The sequence below is a fragment of the Hyalella azteca genome, unplaced genomic scaffold (genome assembly GCF_000764305.2).
Source record: "Hyalella azteca isolate HAZT.00-mixed unplaced genomic scaffold, Hazt_2.0.2 contig12222, whole genome shotgun sequence".
Taxonomy (NCBI): Eukaryota; Metazoa; Arthropoda; class Malacostraca; order Amphipoda; family Hyalellidae; genus Hyalella; species Hyalella azteca.
In genome coordinates, this window is record NW_025942185.1 from 152,207 (window position 1) to 179,840 (window position 27,634).

Consider the following 27,634-nt stretch of genomic DNA (forward strand, 5'->3'; position numbering starts at 1 on the left):
TGCCCGAGGCCTGTGTTAGTGCGCTACCCACTTGGCGACGGTGCTGTGAAGCACGCATGCTTGGGTGTGCTGTACCGACACACTTCAGTCTTCAGTGTGTCTGCAGCGCTGCCACCTGAAACATGGACAAGCACGAGCTCAAGGTAAGTCAAAGTTCCTTTATTGTAATCGATTTCTTTATAGCCTAAAGAATTATATCCGTCTAGTGGAGAAGGTACACTGCGTAAAATTTTTCGTTGTTAATTCGCGAAGAGCGACGAGATGTTTGCTGATGATTGACTAACACCTACAGTATAAATGGTGTGTAGTCAATGTCTTTATCGATCAGATGTTTGCCGGTGTAAAAAGGAATCCCGGGAACATTCCTCCATTAGGTTATCTTATGTGATGGAATTTTCTATTTGTTACCTAACCATAAACATAGATTTGCTATTGCCTCTTAACTAGAAAAGGAATTGAATTTCCTTTTCTATTTAATACGGTTTCCATAACGACAGTTCGAATTATATATCGACCAATGCGAAGTCATAACACAAATTGATAACTTTCGCGGCAGCATCTCGGTTTTATCATTTCATTTCTCCGCTGCGGTGATAAACATTATGAGTTCCTCTTATCAGGCGACACGTGCTCTGCAATGATTACGATGATCGCAAGTTGAGCTTCTTGTCAATATATGGTGGCATATATCATCAAATGAAGTTAGTTTTTTTAATCAGCTAGTGCTGGATCTTTGATGAGGAAAGAAATATTTATCCTAAGATAAATGGCCGCAGACCTTCAATATTTCTGAGACATTTTCAAAACGATAATTGCTGCCTAACTTGCTCGCTGCCTCCCGTAACCTTGATCAGCGAGTCTCCGCCTTACCACCGTGGCCCTTATTCTTGACATCCAAAAACAGTTTCTCGTCGGATTAATAAAATCAAATCCTATAATATTATTCAGACATTTAGTATTTAGACTACTTCACTTGTCATGGTAGATTTTATGCGTAAGCGAAATCTTTTATTGTGAGAGACCCTGAGTACTGAAGGACCTTCACGTTCACGTTCCTACGGGGTGTTTTCCTCTTTTTTTTTATATATTAGAATGTTTCTTAAGTTTGAGACTTCGCTCGTCGTTAGTTTGCCTGAGCAAGAAAATAAGTGACCAGAAGGGACCTATGAATTGTTTTCATTTTGCTCAACTGTAGTTACTTTATTTTTGCTCAACGGAAGAGGATATGTAGTAGGTGCCATGCAGTGACGGCAAAGAGGTGACAGTGATTGGCAAGTTGGTGACAGTGACTGGCAAGTTGGTGACAGTGACTGGCAAGTTTATGACAGTGAATGGCAAGTTGCTGACAGTGACTGGCAAGTTGGTGACATTGACTGGCAAGTTGCTGACACGTGACAGTGACTGGCAAGTTGGTGACAGTGACTGGCAAGTTGGTGACAGACTGACAGTGACTGGCAAGTTCGTTACAGTGACTGGCAAGTTCGTTACAGTGACTGGCAAGTTCGTTACAGTGACTGACAAGTTAGTGTCAGTGACTAGTAAGTTGCCGAGAGCGAGTGACAAGTTTGTAGTGCTCAGTGAGGGGATAGTGCGTGACAAAAACTGTCATGTTTGTTGCAAGAAGGGTCATTTTTTGGCAATAACTGGCAAGTTTGTGATCTTTCATGGCACGTTTTCTAACAGTACCGATAGCATTTTTATAATAACTTGCAAAGTTATAACAATAGCTGCTGAGGTTGTGAGAGTGACTAATAAGTTTGTGAACTATTCATGGCAAGTTTGTAACAGTGATGGTCATATTTTTGACAATAACTTGGAACGTTGCGACAAGAACTAGCAAGTTTGTTGCAATAACTATTAAGTTTGTGGCAGTATCTGAGCGGGTTCGGATCGGAACTGGCAACAGAGGCGCTGGAGGGCGCATTGCCGGAAGGTCAAAATTCGCCACAAGTTTGTCCCTACGGCCTCTACGCGGAGCAGCTCTCCGGTACTGCCTTCACCGGTACGATATTTCTCTTGTTGATATAAGTACACTTTTCCCTACCTGAAATATTGCTTAAAAGAAACACTTTCTTGTGCCATCTGGCCATAATGTGTACCTCGTACAGAGTTCGTACAGCCATTGCCTACACTTATTGGAGCGTCTGTAGCGTGACGTTTGTGCCCAAACCTAAAAGTAAGCGACTCATTAGATTATACCAAGACTCAATTCTGGCCACTCCTTGTGTCCGAGGAGGATTGCCTCTTCGTTACAATAAACCACGCAGGTACCATATTGGTCTGCATCATAAAAACTGCCGAATGGTCGTAAAATTTCAAATGACAAATGTTAGTCAATACCACAATTAAAGTTGGTTATTAATTATAATAAACAAATTACTGCTGAGCTAAAATATCATTCTCAACGGTTCGACAATATGATGTATGTATATCGAACATAACTGAAACTCAACAGAAGATGTCACAGTTGAGACGATAACCCGAATTTGTGCCCCATTACCCCGGAGACACGTTTGAGGCAGTTGCCACGAAGTGCCTGTCTGAGAGCATCAAGTGCAAGCCATTCAGAAGGAAATCAATACTCGGCACTTGTCTCATGTTCCCAAAAACGCTTCGATGTTTTGTTACTGTACATTTTCTCATTAAATACCGAGGTGCTTTACTGCGTTTATTTGTGCAGTTCTCGATCAATCCATGGTATTTACTTGTTCCGGTGTACATTTGGTAAAATTTTAGGTGAAGGTCAGGAATGCACATTGTAAGTGATCTTTTGTACGAGTGTTTTCGTTTCCGTTTCTATTCATCTAATGCTGCTTCTGACGAGCCAGCTTCAAGGGGTTGGACACTTAATTGGCACCTTCCGCCCCTTGTGGGAGATGAACGATTCAGAAATTGTTCAATACTTGAAACTTGCCTCCTCGCTGGCAAAGTTTATTTTCGATCTCCGGTGCGAAATCGCTTGATAGCTGAAGCAATAGCAAACCATTCTACTACTAATAATACTTGTATATAATGTTTTCTTAAATATAATTGTTAAGATAACGTGGTGGAGATAACATTGTTCAAATAACATATTGAAGATAATATAGCAAATATAACATCTGGAAACACAATTGTCGTCAGCTCCTCGCGAAGCGAACAAGCGGGCGTGGCTGTACCGCATCCGTCCGTCCGTCGTGCACAAGCCCTTCGTCGCCTCCTCCAGCAAACACAACCTCGACTATGACTTCGACTCGCGGCACCCAAACCCCAATCAGGTGAGGCCACCACTCGCAGCACCCCGACCCTTATAAGGTGAGGCCACCACTCGCGGCACCCCGACCCTTATAAGGTGAGGCCACCACTCGCGGCACCCCGACCCTTATCAGGTGAGGCCATCACTCGCGGCACCCCGACCCTTAAGCCCCAACCCTTATAAGGTGAGGCCACCACTCGCGGTGCCCCAACCCTTATAAGGTGAGGCCACCACTCGCGGTGCCCCAACCCCAACCAGTTGTTGCTGTTGGCAATCTAGCGACGCAAGACCTGCTTCAAGTTTTTACTTTCAAATCGGCATTCCAATTGAGTAGGAAATATTAAAGTATCGGCCGCTGCCACGTTTTTTTAGCTCCAAACACAACAACGTAAATAAATTTGGTGTTGCATTTCATTATTTAATAAATTATTACATATGTTTGATTAGCTGCGCTGGAAGCCATTCAGCTTGCCGAGTGCCCGCACGACGTGGGTGGAGGGCCTGCACACGGTGTGTGGGGCCGGAGACCCCAAGTCCCGCCACGGGGTCGCCATCCACGTCTACCTCTGCAACACCTCCATGGTCGACAGCGCCTTCTGTAACGCTGATGGCGATTTGCTTATTGGTGAGCTTGTAACTCTCTAATTAATGAACATTATGCGTTAACTGATCTATTTAGCTGTTGAAATAAAGACAATTTAACGTTCAATGAGATCCTTACAGAGATTAATTCTGTATATGTTCGCAATACCTCCATGAGGAGCTGACCTTAAAATGCGTTTGCGTGTCCCCAGTTCCGCAGCAAGGGACGCTGCATCTCACCACCGAGTTTGGCCTCCTGAAGGTGGGCGTGGGGGAGATTGTGGTGGTGCAGCAGGGCATGAGGTTCGCCGTTGAGGTGTCGGGAGCAGCCAGGGGTTATGTGCTGGAGGTCTACGACGCCCACTTCGTGCTGCCCAACCTTGGTCCTATTGGTCAGTGTCATGCTTTAAATTTACATATCGTTATCAACTACAAGTATTTTGTCACTTTTGTGTAAAAATTTATACTTTTCATCAATTCTTCGAGGACGTGAGACATGTACCAAGTCAAGCCGTGTCTCTCGTAAGGCCACACTCCGCACCAGATGAAGTAATCTTATGGTCTTTACTATGCACAGTCGCAGCGGCGTGCTAGGTTATGATGCTTCCTGAAGCTTCAAGCTTGTTAGGTTTAGATATTTCGTGTATAAATTGAGTACAGCTGAATAACAAGGCATGAGAGACGTGCGTTTGTTGTCATTTTCTTTTCAACTACGACCAAGAAAGTCTAATTCTACCGCGGCATCCTAGTTCTGCTGTAAAGCATTCGACGGAATCCATCATCCGACGAGTGCTTGACATCATAAGCTTGAGAATAATTTAGGGCCTAAATCTTTTTATCTCGTTCACTTTTTGTTATAAAAAGATCGTTGTGATCTCGTTCACTTTTGTGTGATTTAGGGCACTGTGTGCCCTAAATCTTTTTATCGCGTTAACTTTTTTAATTATTGAATTCGTAATTTTGATTGTTTAATACGTTTAAATTGTACCTACTTTTAATTTCATACTGCAAATTCTATATTTAGATCAGATAAAAGATTAAATAAACCAAGAATTAAAATCCACCATAGAGCACTCAGACCTCCATACACACACGACCTTCCTCGTGATGTGTGTTAATGCAACTTGCCCTCTGTCATTCCACTCTCGTTTTCAATATAAATTATTATAAACCGGTATTAAAACGTGTGATTTATTAACTTTTGTTTGCGCGTTCATTGAGAACGTTCCTAAAAAATTTGCTGAAAGCGTTTGTTGAACATCGCTGTAGAAAAATCTCGTTCTGATCTCAGGTGCGAACGGCCTTGCAAACCCACGGGATTTCCTGGCGCCCGTCGCCGCGTACGAGGACCGCGACGTGCCTTTCACCATCATCCAGAAATACCAGGTTTTATTTCTTTACTAATGCATAGTTCAAGAATTTGTTTACAGTGTTCCGTGTTGCATTCACTTCAAGATCATTATCCCAAAGGCTATGCACAAATATGGTCATGTTGCTTAGTCAATAATGGCCGTTGCCGGACGCCTCGAATAATTTTTGAGTTATGTTCAGATATTGTTAAATTTGGTCATGAAATCCAGTGCATTTCCCGAATCACTTGTTCAGATTAATTGATGAACTCGAATTCATAACCAATGGTATTTCTTATCATTAAAATTGTGACTTCATTATAATTTCAGCACGTAAATATTCTTGAGAAAGAAAGCCTCCAAATCATCACAAATGCTTCCAATTTAGCGAAAGATGAGCTGTAAAGTTGTTGACTCGTTTCCGTTGCCAGCTTTCTAGAGACTAGACCTGACGACATTCACTCGCCAGAACCACCTCTTTGAAGACCACATTTGCTAGCCAGAACCACCTGTTTGAAGGCCCCATTCACTCGTCAGAACCACCTGTTTGAAGGCCACATTCACTCGCCAGAACCACATGTTTGAAGACCACATTCACTCGCCAGAACAACCTGTTTGAAGGCCACATTCACTCGCCAGAACCACCTGTTTGAAGGCCCCATTCACTCGCCAGAACCACCTGTTCGAGGCGCGCCAGGACCACTCCTGCTTCGACGTGGTGGCGTGGCATGGTAACTACTACCCCTACAAGTACGACCTCAACCGCTTCATGGTCGTCAACGCCACAGCCTTCGACCACTGCGTGAGTACACGTCCTGAGTACACGTCGTCTGCTCTGTGAGTACATGTCGTGAGTACAGGACACGACCTCTGCTGCGTAGTGTACACGTAGTGTTCTATGTGTACAGTGATGTGAAGTGCTCTATGTACATCAAATCCATTTTCACTCAATTGATTGGTAACGTTTTTGAACTACAGGCTCACTTCTGCGCTGCCCATCTTAGGATTTGTGCGACCAAAGAATCTATTCTAATGTGATTCATCACTTGTTCTCGCTCTAATAAAGCACGTTTAAATAACAATATAACACATACTAGTGATGAAAGGCTCACCAAACTATACCAACACTTAGCACTATGGCCAGTTTGTCTCGTAATGTTCTAGACAAAAATCCTGATTGGGATTTATTAACCTAACACAATGTCAGTATTTGTATTGAACTAAAATTTAGTAATAGATCTCGAACAAGAAGATATACGCCTGTATTATAAGTTTTTAAAAATAATAATAGAGCGCAAAAAATTGAAGGCCGCTCACTGGCACGCGCACTCGCAACATCTTGAGGTCAATTCAGGTTTAATTAAGAGGGTTGCCACTGAGGAACCTACATATATACATCAATTGATTTGTCGTGTCTTGCGCGGTATTATATTAATGAACAACTGATTTATTTGTGAGGATAGACTCGACCATCAAGTTCAACACATGAATTCGAAAATTAAAGGTCTAATTGCAGGAATATTTAACGTCTTTGAGCACGCTCCAAAATCTGTTTGATTGTAAAAATCCCTTTCATATCTTCTATTTAGGAGGCATTATCATAATAATAATCATGGTCATAATAACCGACGCACTTGTTTTACCACTCGACCCTAACACAATACACTGAGCCCCACACGTCGCGTCTTGACAGGACCCTTCCATATTCACTGTGCTGACCTGCCCGAGCCTCAAGCCCGGCGTCGCCATCGCAGACTTCGTGATCTTCCCGCCGCGGTGGGCGGTCCAGGAGCACACCTTCCGCCCACCTTACTACCATCGTGAGTCTTGCTGCCACACTCAGGGGCAGGACCTTTACTACCATCGTGAGTCTTGCTGCCACACTCAGGGGCAGAACCTTTACTACCATCGTGAGTCTTGCTGCCACACTCAGGGGCAGAACCTTTACTACCATCGTGAGTCTTGCTGCCACACTCAGGGGCAGAACCTTTACTACCATCGTGAGTCTTGCTGCCACTCGGGAGTAGAACCTCCTCTTACTACCATCGTGAGTCTTGCTGCCACACTCAGGGGCAGAACCTTTACTAACACCGAGTCTTGCTACTATATGTGGCCGGTAATCAGTCATAATTTTTAGTTCAGGATTGTCTTACTCGATTGCATAGACTTTAATAATGGAACAGTCCAGCGAGAGTCGTTGCGGAGGCTGTGTCTGAGTTTGTGAGATTTACAGGCCAAAAATTGAACTAGAGGCTCAAGGTCGCATGTATGCATAATAAATGTTAAAGTACGGATGCGTACTTTAAAATGATCGTCATTTACTCTCAACTACTTTAAAGAAATGATTAAAATGTAGTCTACTCCTCAGCTTTTTGTTGAACATCAAGCTAAATCCTTAACTGAAGAAAAGCATGAAGCTTTTTTTCCTGAATTTTTGCTCTCAGCCCGACAACTCTATAAGGTATTATGATTGCATTACAAATTAGAGCCAGAAAAAAGCGTCTCCTACCTCAGTCACAGTCACTATGCATAGGGCGCCAATGATCTGAAAACCAGACTAATAACATTCCGAATAAAATATGCCTAGCAAATATTCTAAAATAATATTCAGGGTAAAATTATGTTTAGGGTAGAATAATGTTCACGGTAGAATAATTTTCAGGGCAGAAAACACAGCAAACTGCACGAAAAAAGAGGGGTAGGTACCGTCGTCTGGAAATAATTATTCCAGCCGAGTATCGGGAACAAAAGTATATAACATAACATAACATAGTGATGTCGGCGCTGAAGTGTAGGCCTGATGTGGCCTGTCGCCGATTCTTTTCCTTTTCGTGCCTTGTTCACAGATCTAAAAAGCTTCCAAAATGTCCGAAATGTATCGCTGACTGTTCAATTTCACTCCTGAGGGGACAAAAACGAGTGGGGACCTCCCAGTGGCGGTTACCGCGGCCCAAACCATCACGGACATGGGATTTTGACGTCGTGTTGCTGTTCTGGTTGTCACAGATCCATCCCGTCTCCAATCTCTGTCATTTTGACGGTTAACGCTTTGTTCAATGTCAAATTTTTTCTCGTCACTGAACACCAAGTTGGGCAGCGTGCCATCCTCAATGAGATCCAGGATGTGCTGGCATCTTTCGAGCCTCATTCGTTCATGACGGTCTGTTAGTTCATGCCTTGTTTGCATCTTGTAAGGGGAGGTTTTGAGGTCATCTTTGATGACTCTACGCATTGATGTCTGACTGACTCCTGCTTATGCAGCCAATTTTGCAGCTGAGCGACGAGTGTCTCTCCTCAACTTCTCCCTCGTGTTTTTGACCAACTGTTTTGTTTTGACACTTCGTTTCCTTCCTTGACCAGGTCGATTGCATGTTTCACCAGTTTCCTTGAATTTTTTTACCACCTTCTACACAGTTTGACGACGAATTTGGAGCTTTTTTGCAATGACTGAATTACTCTCGCCCTTTTCATGATGGTTTACAATTGCATTTCTATCTACTGCCATAAGTAATAGTAAATTTAGACACCTTAGACTTCTGCAATATAAAATAGATGAACTAATAGATGATATTAAGCTTCATTATAAAAGAAAAGTCTCCTAGAAACCAATTTATTTTATATAGCAAACATCCGTTGCCATAAATATGGCGGACCTTGTATAGTGAGCGTCTTGCCTCGTAAGCTGGGTAACGTGACCGGTCATGGAGCATTAGTTCTTCGTTAACTGAAATTTTGTTCGTTAACAGAGGCAAATTTTTACCGAAATTTTTCGTCGTTAACCGAAGCGTTCGTTAACAGAGGTTCTTGGGTACTTCTTTGTGTTCTCGAACATCACTTCATATCAATTGCCTAAGACCTTTACGTATGTTTGCACAAAAATTGCTACTCATATGTCACATTTCGTTTCAACTGTAGGAGAATATTGTTTGGATACTGTTTTGTGGATGATAATGTAGATAACTGGATAACAACATATATACGCGAGAACTCTAATATTGCTCAATAATTTACCACTTAGTTGTACTGTCAGCCACGAACTAATCATCACGTTCGAACAAGTTTCCAAGTTATGATTCAAGATGAACAATATATATCTGATTATTTAATGAAAAATTTTCGAGATAGCCATCACCAATCATTGTTTTTCAGACTTAAATGCTGTACAGAAAAGACGCCTCGGAAGCTTGAGCGTTTGAATTTTGCGAAAGGCGACTATGATAAAGTACGTGAAGCAGTGAATGCAGTGAATATTTCGAACTGTATTAAGGACATGAATGTGGATGAGTCATAATAATTTCTCAAGGACACGGTTATGTCTGCAGTTGATGCGTGTGTACTTAAAATTAAGCTTGGTGGAGCCGGAAAAACTCGGTGGATGAACAGTACAGTTTTGGCTAAGCTGAAAACAAAGAAGGAAGCCTACCAGCGTTATTTACAGACTCGTAGCGATGCTGACTATAACCTATACGCAAGAGCTCGAAATCAAGCTAAAGAAAGCTGTCGCACCGCAGTAAAAATCCTCGAAAAAAGTATTGCTAAAAATGCAAAAAAACAGAAAGCCTTCTTTCTTACGCTAGCTCGAAGTGCAAGATGAAGGACGGTATTTCTGATTTTAAAGTAGATCAACGAAAGATATCCTCTGATGAGGGCAAGGCTAACGTACTTAATCATTTTTTCAGTAGCGTATTCACTGAAGAGGACTTGAACAGTATTCCAGCTATTGACGAGCGCCCAGTCGGCTCTGAATTAATAAGTTTTGAAATACAAGAAGAAGAGGTTCTAAACGCCTTATCGCTGGAAATCCAAACAAGTCATGTGGACCAGACGGCTTCCTCCCCAGATTACTCAAAGAGTTAGCAACTGTCCTAGCCCGCCCTCTGACGTCATTTTTTTCGAAAAACTTTGAACGAGATGGATTTAGGCATAAATATTGTCCAGACTTTTCAATGTTTTACCATAAAATATCTGCACTCAACCTAGGGCTTTAATAGCTGCTAGCCATTGAGGCAAATATAATTCTGAGACTCTGACTGTTGAGCTAAGTTATCACTCGTAAATCTGACTAATCTGCGACTCGGAGTCGGAGTGTATTTGTGTATATTTGTATATTATAATGTATATATGGTATAATATATTTAAGCCTCAAATCGTCTGGTCGTGTTCACAATCAGATATCGCTTATGTTCAGTTCATAATTATAATAATATGCTTAGTAAATATTAAAATATTGTAAGGTATAAAATATTTAAGTCTCCTATCGTTTGATCATGTTCACAAGCAGATATCGCTTGTGTTCACTTTAAGATTATAGTAATTTGCTCAGTAACTTTTAGTAAATTCTAAGGTATAAGAAATTTATGTCTCCTATCGTTTATCGCGTTCTGATGCAGATATCGATTGTGTTCAGTTTAAGACTATAGTAATATGCTCAGTAACGTTTTATTTACTCTAGGGTATTATATATTAAAGTCTCCTAACGTTTGATCGTATTCACAAGCAAAATCGCTTGTGCTCAGTTTAAGATTATGGTAATAATCTCAGTAACTTTTTTCTACATTCTAAAGTATAATATATTTAAGTCTCCTATCGTTTGATCGTGTTCACAAGCAATATCGCTTGTGCTCAGTTTAAAATTCTAGTAATAATCTCAGTAACTTATTTCTATATTCTGAAGTATAATATATTTATGTCTCCTATCGTTTGATCGTTTTCACAAGCAGAAATTGCTTGTGTTCAGTTCTAGACTTTAGTAATATGCCTTGTAATTTTTTATTTATTCTAGGTTATAATATATTTGAGTCTCCTTTAGTTTGATCGTGTTTACAAGCTGAAATTGCTTGTGTTCAGTTCAAGACTATAGTAATATGCCCAGTAATTTTTTGTTTATTCTAGGGTATAATATATTTAAGTCTCCTATCGTTTGATCGCGTCAACGAGAAGATTTCGCTTGTGTTCAGTTTAAAATTATAGTAATGAACTCAGTAATTTTTTTATATTCTAGGGTATAATATATTTAAGTCTCCTATAGCTTGATCGGGTTCACAAGCAGAAATTGCTTGTGTTCAGTTCACGACTATACTAATAAGCCCAGTAATTTATTTTATTCTAGGGTATAATATATCTAAGTTTCCTATCGTTCGATCGCGTTAACTAGAAGATATCGCTTGTGTTCAGTTTAAGATTATAGTAATAAGCTCAGTAACTTCTTGTATATTCTCTAATGTATAATATATTTAAGTCTCCTATCGTTTAATCGTGTTCACAAGCAGAAATTGCTTGTGTTCAGTTTAAGACTATAGTTATATGCTCAGTAACGTTTTGTTTACTGAGGGGTATAATATATTAAAGTCTCCTAACGTTTGATCGTGTTCACAAGCAATATCGCTTGTGTTCAGTTTAAGATTATAGTAGTAAGCTCATTAACTTTTTTCTTGATTGCAAAGTATAATATATTTAAGTCTGCTATTGTTTGATCGTGTTTACGAGCAGAAATTGCTTGTGTTCAGTTCTAGACTATAGTAATATGCCTGGTAATATTTTATTTATTCTAGGGTATAATATATTTTAGTCTCATATCGTTTGATCGCGTTAATTAGAAGATGTCGCTTGTGTTCAGTTTAAGATTATACTAATAAGCTCAGCAACTTTTTATATTCTTACGTATAATATATTCAAGTCTTCTATCGTTTGATTGTGTTCACAGGCAGAAATTGCTTGTGTTCAGTTCAAGACCATAGTAATATGCTCAGTAATTTTTTGTTTATTCTAGGGTATAATATATTTAAGTCTCCTATCGTTTGATCGCGTTAACTAGAAGATATCGCTTATGTTCAGTTTAAGATTATAGTAATGAGCAGTAACTTATTCTTATATTCTAAGGCATAATATATTTAAGTGTCCTGTCGCTTGAGCGTGTTCACAAGTAGAAATTGCTTGTGTTCAGTTCAATACTATAATAATATGCCCAGTAATTTTTCATTTATTCCAGGGTATAATATATTTAAGTCTCCTATTGTTTGATCGCGTTAACTAGATGATATCGCTTGTGTTCAGTTCAAGATTAAAGTAAAATGCACAACAAATTTTTGTATATTCTAAGGTATAATATAGTATAGTCTCCTATCGGTTGATCGTGTTGACAATCGAATATCGCTTGTGTTCAGTTTAAGATTATAATAATATATTCAGTAACCTTTTCTTCATTTTATCTAAAGAATCCTGGGTTGATTACTTAGATACGATATTCGTGATGTAAAGTATTGAAAAAAAAAACGGTTTCGAGATTTATTACTCATATTACGGTTTCTTAAAAAATACATATTCATAAAAGGAACACATTTAAATAACGACTTAATTCATATTAAAAATTTAATTAAATCATATATCAACAAATTACTAATATTATTACTATTACTAATATAATTACTATTATATATTATATTAATATTCTTACAAATATAATTACTAAATAAATCTCAGCTGACAGACGACTCGTAAATGAGTTGGCGAATACAAGAATGCTTCTACTCTAGAGTGGTCGGCTTAAAGAAATGAGGATGCTTTAACATTCTAAGATATAATATTTTTAGTCTCAAATGGAGACTAAATATCTTGTTCACAAGCAGGTATCGCTTGTGTTCATTTTACGATTATAGTAATATGCTCAGTAAATTTTTGTATATTCTATGGTATAATATATTTAAGTTTCCTATCGTTTGATCGAGTTCACAAGCCGACATTTCTTGTGTTCAGTTTAAGATAATAGTACATATAGACAATTCACCATCTACTTTCAAAACCACCAAACAGAAACGCATGAGCTCGCGTTGCAGAGATGCAGTTAATTTGAAATAAGTCAGAAAATGCCAGATCAAAAATAGCAATACCAGACACCGTCCCAAAATACAAAATTTGAGAAATCTGGTATGAAACGACACCAGTTGGCAACGCTTGCAATAAGGAACTTTCTCTAAATGCTTACTAGACTAACATGTCCTTTTGCCGTTACAGCAATTTTAGGGATCAAAAATATACTTTTGGAGCCGAAAGAGGAACAAGACAAATGGACGATATTCAGTCGCAACTGACCCGTAACTACTGAGCACAACGTTTGAAATCAGCGTATTAGAAAATGATTGTATCCCTAACTGAAGTATTCTTACATGATCCTATGTTCCGAAGATACCAAGAGTACTTTTTTCCTCGGCCAGGCAACACCATGACCGAGTTCATGGGTTTGCTCTACGGCAACTACGAGGCCAAGGAGACGGGCTTCCTGCCAGGGGGAGCGACGCTCCACTCCATGATGACCCCCCACGGTCCCGACGCCCAGTGCTTCAACGCCGCCTCCACAGAGGCTCTGGTGCCCAAGAGGGTGGCTGACGGCACCCAGGTCAGTCCAGTGATGTCACTACAAAGAACTCCAGCCATGAAGCCTAAATTGTTTGTAAGAGTCAGATGACAAGTGCATAGTTCATGTGTTCAGTGAACCTGTGTGCATCATGTCCAATTCTTTGAGCTTCACCTCTTAACTCGTCATATCTCTATGATATTGACATCTAGTCGCAGCTATGCGTTCGCATTTTCAACGAAGTGCCTCTTTCACAATTAAAATTGGTCCTCGGCGTTTGTCAAAGTACATCATCGTGAGCGTCTGCGGTAAATAATTTTTTCAACGTTAATAGTAATTGTTGATCGTATTGTGCAGTCGTTCATGTTCGAGACGAGCTTGGGATTGGGGCTGACGGAATGGGGCGAGAAGACCTGCTGTGCCATCGACGACGAATACTTCAAGTGTTGGCAACCGCTGGCCAAGAACTTCGATCCTAACAACAAACCAGTTCAGAAAACAGCAGTTAAGGGCAAGCCAGTCACAGAATAAACTGATAAAGATCCAATGATGGAAATGTGAGCAAATTGGAGCAATTTTCTGCAGGACGCCGGGGCATTATTACAAGGCACATGACTGAGGGTTGAAAATACACGCTGAAAGTTCTTTTCTCTCTTCAATAACCTAAATTTTATCACCATCACTATTACCAAAGCGCATCACCACCACACTCTGTCACCACGCTCCGCAGAGTGTCGACATTGTGCGGTTGGGCCAGTTGGAAAAGTAATAAAACCTTTCATTTGACAATTTATAAAAAGACAATTATAACAATTAAACATATCCCACTAATATCTTACACAAATATTTAATCACTTAAAACAACGAGATATCTTCGTTCATGCACAACATGTACTTGACACCGTAAAAAAATAGCAGTTCATCTAATTCTAACGATATAATCTGCTATTAGATACAGGCGCTTTAATATTCCTTATAAATACTCTCGGTCAGATCAGTCAAGGAAGCGATATTTAGGAAGCGGTCCGGGATATTTACATGGGCTGTGTATATCAAGGGTCATTAGCAAAATAGTTCTATAAATGAAGCTATATTACAACAAATGTAAGTTAATGCTGAAATAGTCTGGAAAAATTTAAGAAAAAAACAACATTTAAGTTATGGTTATACAAAACATCCCAAAGTGGCTGCGCGATATTAAAATAGTGTCAGGGAAATATTCAAATAGGTAGGGAAATATAAGGAGCTAGGGTAATATTTCTAGAGTGAGGGTAAAACTAAGGCGTCCGATTGGCCTTCTCCACTGCCTCCTCCAGCTCGATCTTGTCCCGTATGTAGTGCTCCATCCGCACCCGTGCGTACTCCTGCACCATCAAAAGATACATAATAATCTAAAAGCGAAGGTTGTTATATCTCATACGTAAGATATTATGTACAACAGATATTAAATACCATTCCGTTCAGATGTCGGTATCGTGGTTTTCAAGATAAGCGTGTGCTTAGAGAGCACAATGACGTAGCGGATCAAACCTTTGCTAGAACTCTCAAGTTTTCCCTAACCACTTCGATAATGAGCTAATGACCTTCCACTTCCAGGTACAGGAAGGTGTAATAGCTCAACAAGTAGTATACGAAAAAATTATTAACTGGGCAGGGTGGCCCAGTGGTTACAGTTCAGAGTACCAAGATTGGAGCAGAGAGGCGCGGGTTCGATCCCAGCTCTGTGCGCCAGTTTCTGGTCAGAATCGGCGAGGAGGCCGGGCGATTAAGCAAAGAAAATTTGAAGCAGTGAGTTGCGACTTGCGAGTTCGAGACCGCAAATGCTGTGAATGTTCTGCGATGTTAAGAATCGGCGACAGGCCTACGGCCTAATAAACACTGCAACCGCCATATTATATTATATTATTATAACACTCAACATAATCGAAAACGTTATTGACGCTTCAAGTGCCAGTAAGGGCAATGTCTGTAGGTGTTGCAGATCCACCTGATAACCAGAGGTGTTCATCCGTTATTACGTAGGTAAACGAATGTCTTAATTCAAAAATCAGCTCCCTGACTCACCAGGTGTAGGTCCTACCCGGCACCGAAAGGGGCTTCTCAAAGCAGGAAATCAAAATCACATAAAAAACAATCAACAACCAAATCCTGAAATCTATCCCACATCTGGTCCCCTTTCATTTCCCTGGAATGTGCAATCAGAACTCCGGCTTGAGCCTCGCAGGTGGCTACCTCAAGATCGACAAGCCCCTTGCATACTCAGATAAGCATTTTCCCCCAGTCCGCTGGCTGGAGCTTTTTTGTTCTTTTTTCTCGTCACTGGCAGTCTCATTCCCCAAATTTATGCCCCTACCAAGCAGTTTTTCTACCCTTCCTTCAATCTTACGGCCAGCAGCGTTTCCTCGCTCTGGGACTGCTATTGAGGCGGAAGTCTTCCTGACCTTTATCAAATTATTTGGTCTTTTGCGCAATAACTCACCAAATACCCGAAGGTGATTGAAGACACGTGCCCCTGAACAAGGCTCCAGAGTAGCCAGAATAGATGTCCCGCTAGTTTTAGAACTTGAATCTCCTTCAGTAGCCTCTCTTCTTCAGTAGTTGCTTCTGCGAGCCATTTTTGAAGTCTATTGTCGCACGATCTGACGTGAGCAAGTAGCAAACATTAAACTAAACTTAGTCTCAACACTACGTTATTTTGCCTTAACTTCTAATTAAGAAAAAAATTGTCATAAATACATGTTCGAGTAGAAAATGGGCGATTGGCAAAAACATGAATACCACATGCCTAAAGTCGGGCCAGACTGTCTCTAATAGGGCCAGCCTGTCTCTAATAGGGTTAGCCTGTCCCTGATAGGGCCAGCTTGCCACCAGTTGGGCCACGTGTTCCCATGGGGCCACTGCCATTACCTTGTTGGAGAGACTGTTTCCGGTATTGGTGGCGGCACCTGTTGTCCTCTGGCCGCGTGGTAGGCAGCGAGGTACGGCCTGATGAACGTCAGCTGCGACACAACCACCACAATGTTAGGTTAATATTAGCCTAGGCGACGACTAATGATTCGGTAGACAAACGATTCGGTTAACGTTCAACTACTAAGTAGTTGCTTGCATTGCAAAGTAGTTGCTTGCATTCTTCTACGCTAAACTAAAATGTCATTCAAGACGTAGGATGTTTATTAAAATCTTCCCTGGAAATTGTAAACTAGGCAAGTTAGTTAGTTTAGTGACCAAATGTTTACTAACGCTTCAGCTATTTAGCTATCTCGCACCGAAAGTCAAGATGAACATCACCATAGAGGTGGAAGGTCTCAATTATTCATCACCCACAAGGGGCGGAAGGTCTCAGATGTCCAGACCGCTGAAGCTGGCTCGAAAGAAGCAGCGTTAGCATCTCAAAGAGACGAAGTGACAAGGAGGGACAGGTGAAAAGCAACAGAAACGAAGACACTCGAACAAGAGGTCGCTTACACGGGACGTCGGCCGCCCGCACGAGAGAGACAGAGAAGGGAAATGTAAGGAATCCTACATACATAATAACTTGACCCCACAACTGAGACCTGCAGTCAGACACCGCGAGCTCAGCGGTGGGGCGCTCATGAACAATACCCCTAGGAACGCGAAATCCCATAGGACTTCTGACAACCACAGACACCCGTCAGAAGTCCCCCCTGAGGGGGTAAATTAGGCAAAGTTATAGCAAGTACAAATAATGTCTTGTAAGGAGAATGCTTTCATGCTGACCTGCTCGTTAGTGGAGGGGTAGTCCTTCTCGTGGACGGTGAAGTATGGGGGGCGGTCGAGCTTGTATCCGTAGACGCGCTCACCGAAGTGGTTGGCGAGGTCGAAGCCCCTGTAGTTGTAAGCGCAGTACTCGAAGTCGATCAGAGCAACGCGACGCGACGAGCTCGACTTCTGCAGCAGGATGTTGCCCTCCTGCAGGTCGTTGTGGGCGAACACGACGGGGGAATCGACCTGGGCACTCAGTTCCATGACGTAATTCAGCTCTGCGACGCCGTCGAACTCCCGCAGCTGGTCCACCAGTTCTTTGTCCATGGAGCTGCTGCGTAGAAAGTCGGCGCTGGATTTCAGCCACCTGCCATGAGGTTTCAGTGCAAAATAAAGGGAGACGCCACTTGATCGCGAGGCCTTAGATTATTCCTGTCCCATTAAAAAATGAACTTCAATAAATCCCCTAAAAATATGCGTCTGAAAATGAGTATTTTTATGAACAGCTACCAGAGGAAGTCTTTACTTTACATGAAGCCAAAGTGATCATAAATTTTTACATGCATTTATATATTAGATAAACATTCACTACATTTGGCTCTGGTCGCAGTAAAACTTGATGAACGACACAATTCCCTCCAAAGTAACAATGAGATGCATGCCGGAGGCAATCTTAGTCTAACCTTACACTTTGGTTCGTATTGTTTTTGGAGTATAAGCAAGCCTGGAAACATAATTAGCCCATGAAGTCACAGCCTAAACTTGAATTCATAGCGCCGCAAGATCGCAGCCAGAGGTTAAACATTCTCGACCTTAAGCTTAAAGTTTTTTTCCTGGCCTAACCTACACACACGGAGCCCTTGGCTGCACTCACTTCGTGATGGATGTCCAGAGCCAGGTGGCTGCACTCACTTCGTGATGGATGTCCAGAGCCAGGTGGCTGCACTCACTTCGTAATGGATGTCCAGAGCCAGGTGGCTGCACTCACTTCGTAATGGACGTCCAGAGCCAGGTGGCTGCACTCACTTCGTAATGGACGTCCAGAACCAGGTGGCTGCACTCACTTCGTGATGGACGTCCAGAGCCAGGTGGCTTCTTTGCTGATCGGGACGTCCAGGGCGTGGACGCGAGCGATCTTATTTGCGATCTGCCGCTGCAGGTGCGCGTCACACAGCTCCTCCCGTAGCAGGGATCGCGCCTGGGGAGATTACATTAGATAAGAACATTAGACTGCAGTTACAGTGCGACTATAACCTTTGATTGAACAGTGCAAAGTACCCTTAGCTGTGCAAACTACCTGTAACTGTCCAAATTAACGGTAACTGTGCAACTTAACGGTACCTGTGCAAATTAACGGAAACTGTGCAAAATAACGGTAACTGTTAAAATTAACGGTAACTGTTCAAATCAACGGTAACAGTGCAATTTATCGGTAACGGTGCAAACAAACGGTAACTGCAAATTATCGGTAACTGTGCAAACTACTTGCACCTGTATCTGTACAAACGACTTCTGATTCTGCAAACTAACTCAAACTGTGCGAACTACAAACGTTCAAAGTCCACGTAATTATTCGAAAAGCGAAATCGACATCATCCCAACATCCAACTGGGCCCGCGCTATCGTGGCCAGAATGAGAACTAGAATGATGCAACGAGAATGATTTATGAGAATGATACCATTGCGCTGTACCCACTGAACTAAGTACACATGGATACAGGCTAGGAACACACAAACAGGAATGTACCCATGAGAACCCATATCGGTCAAAATTTACCCACAGAAATGTACGCTTTGAAATTATTTCACGGGAATATATCCACAGGAATTCTATCACGGTAATGTATACAAGGAATTCTAGGCGCGAGAATTTAACAAAGGAATTCAATTGCGCGAAAGTACCCACAGGAATCCTATGACATTAATGTACTCAGGGGAATGTACCCACAGGGATCCTATGACATTAATGTACTCACGGGAATGTACCCACAGAGATCCTATGACATTAATGTACTCACGGGAATGTACCCACAGAGATCCTATGACATTAATGTACCCACGGGAATGTACCCACAGGTATCCTATGACATTAATGTACTCACGGGAATGTACTGCTCCAGTCGTCCGCCAGGGAAGATACCGTAGAGCCGCGGGCCGAGCCTGCGCTCGGACAGCAGCGTGAAGATGACGCTCTCTGCCAACATGTTCTCCAGCGCGTCCTCTCCATGCATCTGCACGCCACACCTCCAGCGTTAGGCTATCTTAGTAAGGTGTCTTTATAATTAGGGTGGCTCAACCATTTGTTTATATTAATACATATGTAAAGCTTTTCTGGGGTTATGCATTCTTCATAGATTAATGTTTCAGGAGTGAACCCGCTTCATCTACAGAGTCTGCACTCTGCAGTGCTGGTTTAGATTACTATTTTATAAGTGAACCCGCTGCTTCCACTGAGTCTGCAGTGCTAGTTTAGGATACGGTAGAAGAGTTCCCGCCCGAACAAGAAGAAGTTAATATGCCGATATTATCTTAACCGCAAAGTTACAAGGTAAACACGCTATTTGTGCATCAACAACTAGCAGCTGTAGCGAGTTAGGCATCCCCCGAGCTTCATTCTGTGTAGCAGGTTAGAATTCTCTCAGGCAGCGGAGGGAGCTACACCCTGGCGTACAGATTCGGATTGGACTCGCGAGACATTGCAATGAAAAAGCTCATAAGAGAGGCTAAGTATAATTACATAACGGCAGAGGATATATAACTTAGGCCCTAAATTATCAAAACAATCTCAATATTTTCTAGATCTGTCGTCATTTATTGACGCTTACGGCATCTTGAGAATCGAGGATAGGCTCCAAAGTCATCATTATATATTTTAATAAAACACTCGGCGAACATTCGATCTAATTATTTCATGTCTCCATTGAATCACCACCAGGTTAATTTTCTTTTATACAAACGACACGTCAACCATAAAGCTCGCAGAGATGCTGGCCTCTATTTGGAAATACAATTGAACTGAAACAGTTACTTACTTGTAAAACCTTGCGTAAGTGACGTAGAATTTGGGCTACGTTTCACCAGTAGATGATGGCGTATCTTTTCTGGCATTGATTTTATTGATGATGGCATTTGAAAACAAGTTTTTCTTGGCGAGAAAAACTGTTGTTATCGTGGAAGTAAGAGAAATTGTTAACTATAGCCATGAAGGTCGAACGGCGACATAGACTCGCGAGATTGATATGCATTGACTCTGCAGAACACTGAGCCTTCGACCCTCTGCCCTCGAGCTACAAACTTGGCACAAAAAAGATCGTGGATGCGAGTATTGAGCAATGAGGCCGTATTGGATTTCAAGAAGTAAGCATACCAAACATGCATTGTTCGATGATGGCAAAGGTAATTTAGTTTGGACTCTTCTTGAAAAATGGGATTGGACACAATTGATTTGATACAACATGCAAAAATAAGATTAGATCGTACTTGAAGTAGATCGTATTAAAAAAAATGGAACCGTAGCCTAACAAGAAGTAAAAGAAGGCATCAACTATAGAGTACTAACCACAGAACATCAGGTACAGGAAAGCAACTCAAAACACAAATATAGCATCAACCGAAGAGCACTAAATGAATTAAGTTATTAGAACTTACCTGTCCGTATAGCCTTAGCAGCACCTCTGATGGCTCGGCAGCGATGGGTGTGTGGGGGTGGGGGAGGGCGCAGTAGTATAGATGGTTGGACAAACCTCCTCTGCGCACGTCACAGAAACTTTAAGATTCAGTACACGTTGAAACATAAAATATTGGCTAAACCTTTCCGTAGTGCAATTGCCACATCGGGATATTGAGTAATTATAGTAACAAATTTGAGAGTAATCATTTGTTCGGATATATTTCCATGTACATTATTATTGAAGCGTCCCCAGTCAGCCAATATAACACTGTTATCGCTGGTATATTATTATAATTAATCTGGATATAATTATTCAGGTTCTCGATATAATCAGTGGTACTCAGCACAGTTTCTCTTTCTCGTTTCATTTTGTTCCCGTTCCTTTCTTTTGAGTATGCTTAATTCTGTTGAAAGGATAAGCTTGAAGGTTTCCAAAAAAAATTTAATAAATAAATACTTGAGCGATATTGAATAATCAAACTTTTTTTGATGAAACCTCTTTAATTTCCAATAGTGGGTAAATTAAATCTTATGAAGTACCTACATGATTGACGGGGAAGATATTTTTTCTCTAAATTTATAGTAAAAAAAATCTAAAATCTTTTCGAATCAGAGATTTTTAAAAACGTAAGGAAGTAAATAATTTGCAAAATAGCTTTTAAAAGCATTGATTGTATTGAAATGCAACGATGAAGTTTATAAAGAATGGACCGCAATATTTTGAAGTTTTTAACCCTTTCTATTCTTACGGGACCGATGGTCCCTTTGCATACGAATAGCATTGACGACGGTTAATATATCCATAGATAAAAGAATGAAATGAGCGTTTATATATATATGATTATTTATGATCTTCAAATAACTCAAGAGTCTGGTTGGTATGGGCAACGGTCTTGAGCAGCTCGTAGGCGCTCGACGCGAACAGACGACGAGCGGTGAAGCGCACCTTCCCCTCAATGCATTTTTGTACGTAGTATTGAAATTAAAAACTCTGTCTCTAGAGTTGAATTGCTTAATGAATATTAATGAATTTCTTGGACATGCACATCCTTGAGCTCTTGGGAACTGCGTCACGTGTAAGAGACTCTCAGGACACTATTGATTTATTGGCAGGATATGCGAAAATTTAATCAAAAGACATTCAGGATTCTTTGATTAATAAAATTTAAACAGCAGTTTTTCTAAACATGATGAGGCTCCAATACATTAAGCAAGTAAAATAATTAAGAATACAATTTTCCATCTCGAATTAGTCGTGCCAAAATTAAAATCTATTTTCATAAGAAATTAGCCAATTTACTTGCGATTTTTATACTTAATTTTTTTAGAGATCTATACGTACCTTACCAAGCGTTTTCATGTCAGTAGATGAAGATCGCCCGTGAAACTGAATGTTTTCCTACTTTGATTCAACCAAGCACGAAACATTTGTCCATGCTCAATGTAACGGAATACTATATAGTAATCAATGTCCCAAAAGAGAAACTTAGAATAATTCGTTTAGTACGGATTTCCTGGAAAATATTGTGTAACAACAAACCTTCCTGAACCTAACCGACCTCCAAAAGAACGCGAGTTAAGACGTCCTCGACTTGGTATACTATGTATAGTTGTACGAAATGTACAATGTACAAGACCTACTACGTAAGTCATGTTCTAGCATACAGGTCCCCCACTTGTTATTCAGAGTGAGAACCAAAGTCTGTGCACGACCAAGTGCAGACGTGCTTGCAAACAGCGTCATGTCACGCACACGTCTTTCAAGTCTCGAAAGATAAGCTAGCAACTAACAACTGTAATTACTTCAGTCACAATATCGGGACCTTCAAGTGACGTACTTGCAGTCTGGTCGCTTGAACTGGCCCTTGTTTTTCCTCTCACTAATGCATCGTGGCTGTATGAACGAGTGTCGCACTTGTTTGTTTTGTTTAAATATATGCATGCATTATGAATTAATGCAAATCACGGTCATGGACAAACATGGGAGTGAAGCAATAAATTAGACCTCCGAGTGCATTAGGTGCGCAGCATACCAAATGTAAGATGGAAATTTCCAACTCTGAACTCCTGAAGTAAGACGCAGTTTGCTTCAAATACAAACCAATAATATCACGTCATACTGACTTATCGTCAAACTTCAAGAGGCAGCCCTTGAAGAACCACTGAACATTGCCATGCTTCACTTTAACCCTTCGATCATAACAAAACTACAGACATTTCCTTCACACTCAGATTGCATTTAACCTTCAGCACAATGAGACCATAACCAATATTACACGATTTCAAGATTATGAAACGACCGACCGATTTTGAGTAGAATTCTGCAAGCACAAAATTGCTGACGCCGACAAAAATTTTTCCCTGTCAACAGAATGAGCTAAAGAGATAATCCACATCGAACAAGCAACGAGACGATCTTTCTTGCTAGCGCAACGAGACGATTACTCTTGCATACGCGACGTGCGACGTGGGCATCGGCAGGCGACGTGCGACGAGGTCATCAGCAGGCGACGTGCGACGAGGGCATCGGCAGGCGACGTGCGACGAGGGCATCGGCAGGCGACGTGCGACGAGGGCATCGGCAGGCGACGTGCGACGAGGTCGGCAGGCGACACACACACAGACGTCCACTAAGCGCTGCAGTTGATGACGCAGGAGCGGGCGGCGCACGCGACCGGGTGCCGATATGAAGGCTGATGTCGTAAGCGTAACTTTCTTCAATTTTATCAACGACAAAAGCAGTATATTTCAGACAACTATTCTATCAAAACAGAAATGCTTACTTCTATGAATAACAGAGAATTAAAAAGATAGTTATTTGTGTGACTCATTTTTTTGACGTACTGCGTCTCAAAAGTGCATTTCAACGGAACGAAAAAAAACGTCGTCTGAAAGTGACGGCTCAGCGGCCTTGACAAGTATGCCAAGCCTGCGGCGACGCGCCTGGCATCGAGCCATAGCCATGGCATTCCTGCCGATAGCGTCACAAGGGCGCAAACATAACAAACAATACAAACTTTCTTTTGTGGATACCGGAATAAAAACAAAATTCATCAAGTTTCGTCAGAAAACAAATTGTTTGTAGTCGAATGTCTATACAAGATATATAGGAGAGTGTGCATGGGTATTGGGCAAGTGATGGTTGCAGTTGCGCCATCGTTTACATCTGCAGCCGCGTCATGCATCGTTCATATATTTCTGCAGCCGCGTCATGCATCGTTCATATATATCTGCAGCCGCGTCATGCATCGTTCATATACATCTGCAGCCGGGTCACGGTTCATGTCTGCAGCCGCGTCCTCTTCTAGCTGCCCCTCAGGGGGGACTTCTGACGGGTGTCTGTGCTCGTCAGAAGTCCTATGGGATTTCGCGCTCCTAGGGGGATTATTCCTGAGCGCCCCACCGCTGAGCTCGCGGTGTCTGACTGCAGGTCTCAGTTGTGGGGTTGAGTTATTATGTAGGTAGGATTCCTTACATTTCCCTTCTGTCCCTCTCGTGCGGGCGGCCGACGTTCCGTGTACGCGACTTCTTGTTCGAGTGTCTTAGTTTCTGTTGCTTTTCACCTGTCCCTCCTTGTCACTTCGTCTTTTCGAGATGCTAACGCTGCTTCTTTCGAGCCAGCTTCAGCGGGCTGGACATTTAAGACCTTCCGCTCCTTGTGGGTGATGAACTATTTTTGATTTGAGAAACTTTCGATAACCGAGACCTTCCACCTCTATGGTGATGTTCATCTTGACTTTAGGCGCGAGATAGCTAATTAGCTAAAGCGCTAGTAAACATTTGGCCACTAAACTATCTAACTCTTCTAACGCTACAGCTGCGCCATCGTTCATATCTGCAGCTGCGTCATCGTGTTTGGCTGCAGCTGCGTCATCGTGTTTAGCTGCAGCTGCGTCGTCGTGTTTGGCTGCAGCTGCGTCATCGTGTTTAGCTGCAGCTGCGTCATCATGTTTAGCTGCAGCTGCGTCATCGTGTTTAGCTGCAGCTGCGTCATCGAGTTCAGCTGCAGCTGCGTCATCGTGTTTAGCTGCAGCTGCGTCATCGTGTTTAGCTGCAGTGGCGTCATCGTCTTTAATACAGCTAGACAGTCTACAATAAAATTAACAATGCAATTCATTTAATGTCCGTAGGAAGAAGTAACGGTCGTAGCGTATCATCCCAACAACAGACGAATACTCCATCACAGAGCAACATTCATCGATTTGCTGCGCCTGTCGTGACGTCATAAAAGACGATGTAAACCTGCTGCCTGGATACTGTCTTATTTGTCAACACTATATTTCGGGTACGTATCTAGGTGGTCACGATCGTCGTAAGTAAGATTACCAGCTGTTGAACCGGACACTGTGATCATCACTCAAGACTGACGAAGATTAGATTTAACAAGACCGGAAGTTGAGATCATAGAAATGAGGTTACGGGTCGGAAATACTAAATACTTTTATGTGATAGCGACCGTTTGGCAAGCACCGAAGGGTTGAGGTCGGTAGTCATCGGGTAGAGATAAGATAAGAACTCGCGTGAACGACGCACTTCGACTTCTGCAGAAAATGACTTACCTGATCGGGCGAAGATTCTTGCAGTAGAAAGAAACTTGCCTGATCTGGCGAAGAATCTATGTGTAGAAAGAGATTTACCTGATCTGGGACATAATTTTGCTGTAAAAAAAGACTAACCTGATCTGGAATAGAATCACGCCGTGGAAAAGGACTAACCTGATCTGACGCAGAATCATGCTGTCTTGATCGATAAGTTTCCACGACCCCAGGAGGTAATCCCTGCAGAGTTGGTAAGCTCGGCTCCTCATGGCCTCGCTCTCTTCTGCAATACCGGACATCTTTGTTCAAAAGCAACTTCTCCGAGCTCTCGGGTAAACATTTAACAGAGCATTCACCAAAATACTGCAAGCGAACGATTGCAGTTCGAAGTCACGAAATGATACCTAACCAGAAATTTGAAGTATTTTATTCTAGTGAAAATTAAGCAAACTTCTGAATGAAGAGGTATTATATGAAATTACTGCAAAAATTAGACTAATAACGCCAAATATTATGAAGCTTTTCCCTTGAGGTTTTCTTCTTCAAGATTTCCGGTGCGACCGACGACCACACTGAACGAAAGCTGTTGGCGTATTGAGATGTTGGCACGAACGCAAGCACAGTGCCGTCAGCCGACTTATCGATCGATATATATACAAATCTACATCAACGTAATACAACAAAGTACAAACTCGAAAAATCATCAATACATGCACCCAAAAGCACTGACTGACACTAAAAACTTACTAGAAATAAGATTTATTTGATGAAACTTCACACGCAGAGCACGTTTGGTTGCAACTGAGCTTTTTGTCAGTTATTGATGAATTTTCAAAGAGAAAAGTTTCTTTTTATGGGAGACCATTGCAAAATAGATGTAACAGCTTTTCAATGAGCTCAAAGCCTCAAACAATCGCACAAAAACTTTGATGTCGATTCCCAAGAATTTGAATCGACAAATAGATTTAATATTAAGTGATACTGTTTGATTAACTTGTCCGATTATTAAATTTGGCAAAGGATTCGCCTAACGCTTCCCTTCCCGAGCGGTTAGCCCGAGTTGCCCGATCAAGTTGACCAACGAATAAACAGTCAAGTAGACGGTAAAGTCGGTAATGTAATAAACTTTTTAGTTGCTTACATATTCAGTTTCATTAACGCTGCTTTTTGAACATTTATCACATCTTTTTACAATAAAATTTACCTCACATGTAGGGCAACGTGGGGCAGCGCGCCCCCCACTTTTTTTAAACTAAATTTTTAATGAAGTTTTAATTGATACGAGGTGGTTCTTTGTTTTATTTAAACGATCACAAGACAACACTTACGATCACAAGAAAATAATGACGGTCATAAGACAACACTTACGATCACAAGACAACACTTACGATCACAAGAAAACAGACGATCACAAGACAACACTTACGATCACAAGACAACACTTACGATCCCATGACATGAAGACAACACTTACGATCGCAGGATTGTTGTGAATGCCGGGCTACAAATCATCATAAACTACACTACACTACACTACACTGATTCACATTATAATCACTGGGCTACACACACGATCACGAGGCAACACTCATAGGCATTAAGCTTCACTAATAATCACTGAGCTACACATACATTCCTTAAGCTATACATCCAAGCAAAGGATACACTCACGCCCAGGCCCTAGGATGTCGTAGGACTCCACGAGCTGCGCTGCGTCATCCATGTCCTACAGTCAGCCGTGCGCTGCAGCACCTGCTGAACTAACCCAGCCCAAGAGGTCCTGGCGACAACATGTCCCGCTGTGTCCTTATCGTCCACCAGATATTAAGATACGAAGAAATGATTGATATCTCGGTCTTATTTGTTATTCTTTATATTATTTGATTATAATGTTTACGGTATCTCGTTGTACTTTAATTTCTTCGTTTATTTGATTATTCAAATGTCGGTATGCCCTCATTCAACCTCTTTTAATCAAGTCTCGGTGTTCTCTCATTTACATAACGGTTATTTTAACAATGGATGTTCAGGGGTATCATATCAATGCATCGGTGTTCTCTTATTGATGTCTAGGTTATCTTTCATTCAGGCCTCATGAATTTTAATTCATGAGCCAGAATATCTTCATTCATGCTTAAATATTTATTTTCGAATATTTTGGTATACCTTCTTTCATATTACGTTGTT

General features: G+C 41.5%; 2 protein-coding genes across 3 annotated transcripts; one reads left to right on the plus strand and one right to left on the minus strand.

Annotated features, from left to right (window-relative positions):
- The first annotated feature begins 33 nt into the window (after window positions 1-33).
- On the plus strand, window positions 34-14,161 carry LOC108679173 (homogentisate 1,2-dioxygenase). The gene is made up of 10 exons (XM_018167768.2): window positions 34-143; window positions 1,873-2,002; window positions 3,124-3,257; window positions 3,683-3,860; window positions 4,030-4,209; window positions 5,109-5,203; window positions 5,840-5,968; window positions 6,860-6,986; window positions 13,377-13,558; window positions 13,874-14,161. Exons 1-10 carry the CDS (start codon window positions 123-125, stop codon window positions 14,045-14,047), a joined length of 1,350 nt encoding a protein of 449 aa, XP_018023257.1. The 5' UTR covers window positions 34-122; the 3' UTR covers window positions 14,048-14,161.
- Window positions 14,162-14,297: 136 nt separating this feature from the next.
- On the minus strand, window positions 14,298-27,187 carry LOC108679174 (choline/ethanolamine kinase). Of its 2 annotated transcripts, none has more exons than XM_018167769.2 (9): window positions 27,119-27,187; window positions 25,625-25,730; window positions 20,888-20,987; window positions 19,342-19,470; window positions 18,304-18,437; window positions 17,255-17,606; window positions 16,424-16,515; window positions 15,996-16,155; window positions 14,298-14,880 (listed from the first exon to the last, which is right to left on the minus strand). In XM_018167769.2, exons 1-9 carry the CDS (start codon window positions 27,168-27,170, stop codon window positions 14,794-14,796), a joined length of 1,212 nt encoding a protein of 403 aa, XP_018023258.1. In that variant the 5' UTR covers window positions 27,171-27,187; the 3' UTR covers window positions 14,298-14,793. The 2 variants fall into 2 exon arrangements, with proteins under 2 accessions (XP_018023258.1, XP_018023260.1); XM_018167771.2 differs by lacking the exon at window positions 27,119-27,187 and adding an exon at window positions 26,195-26,252.
- Window positions 27,188-27,634: the final 447 nt, after the last annotated feature.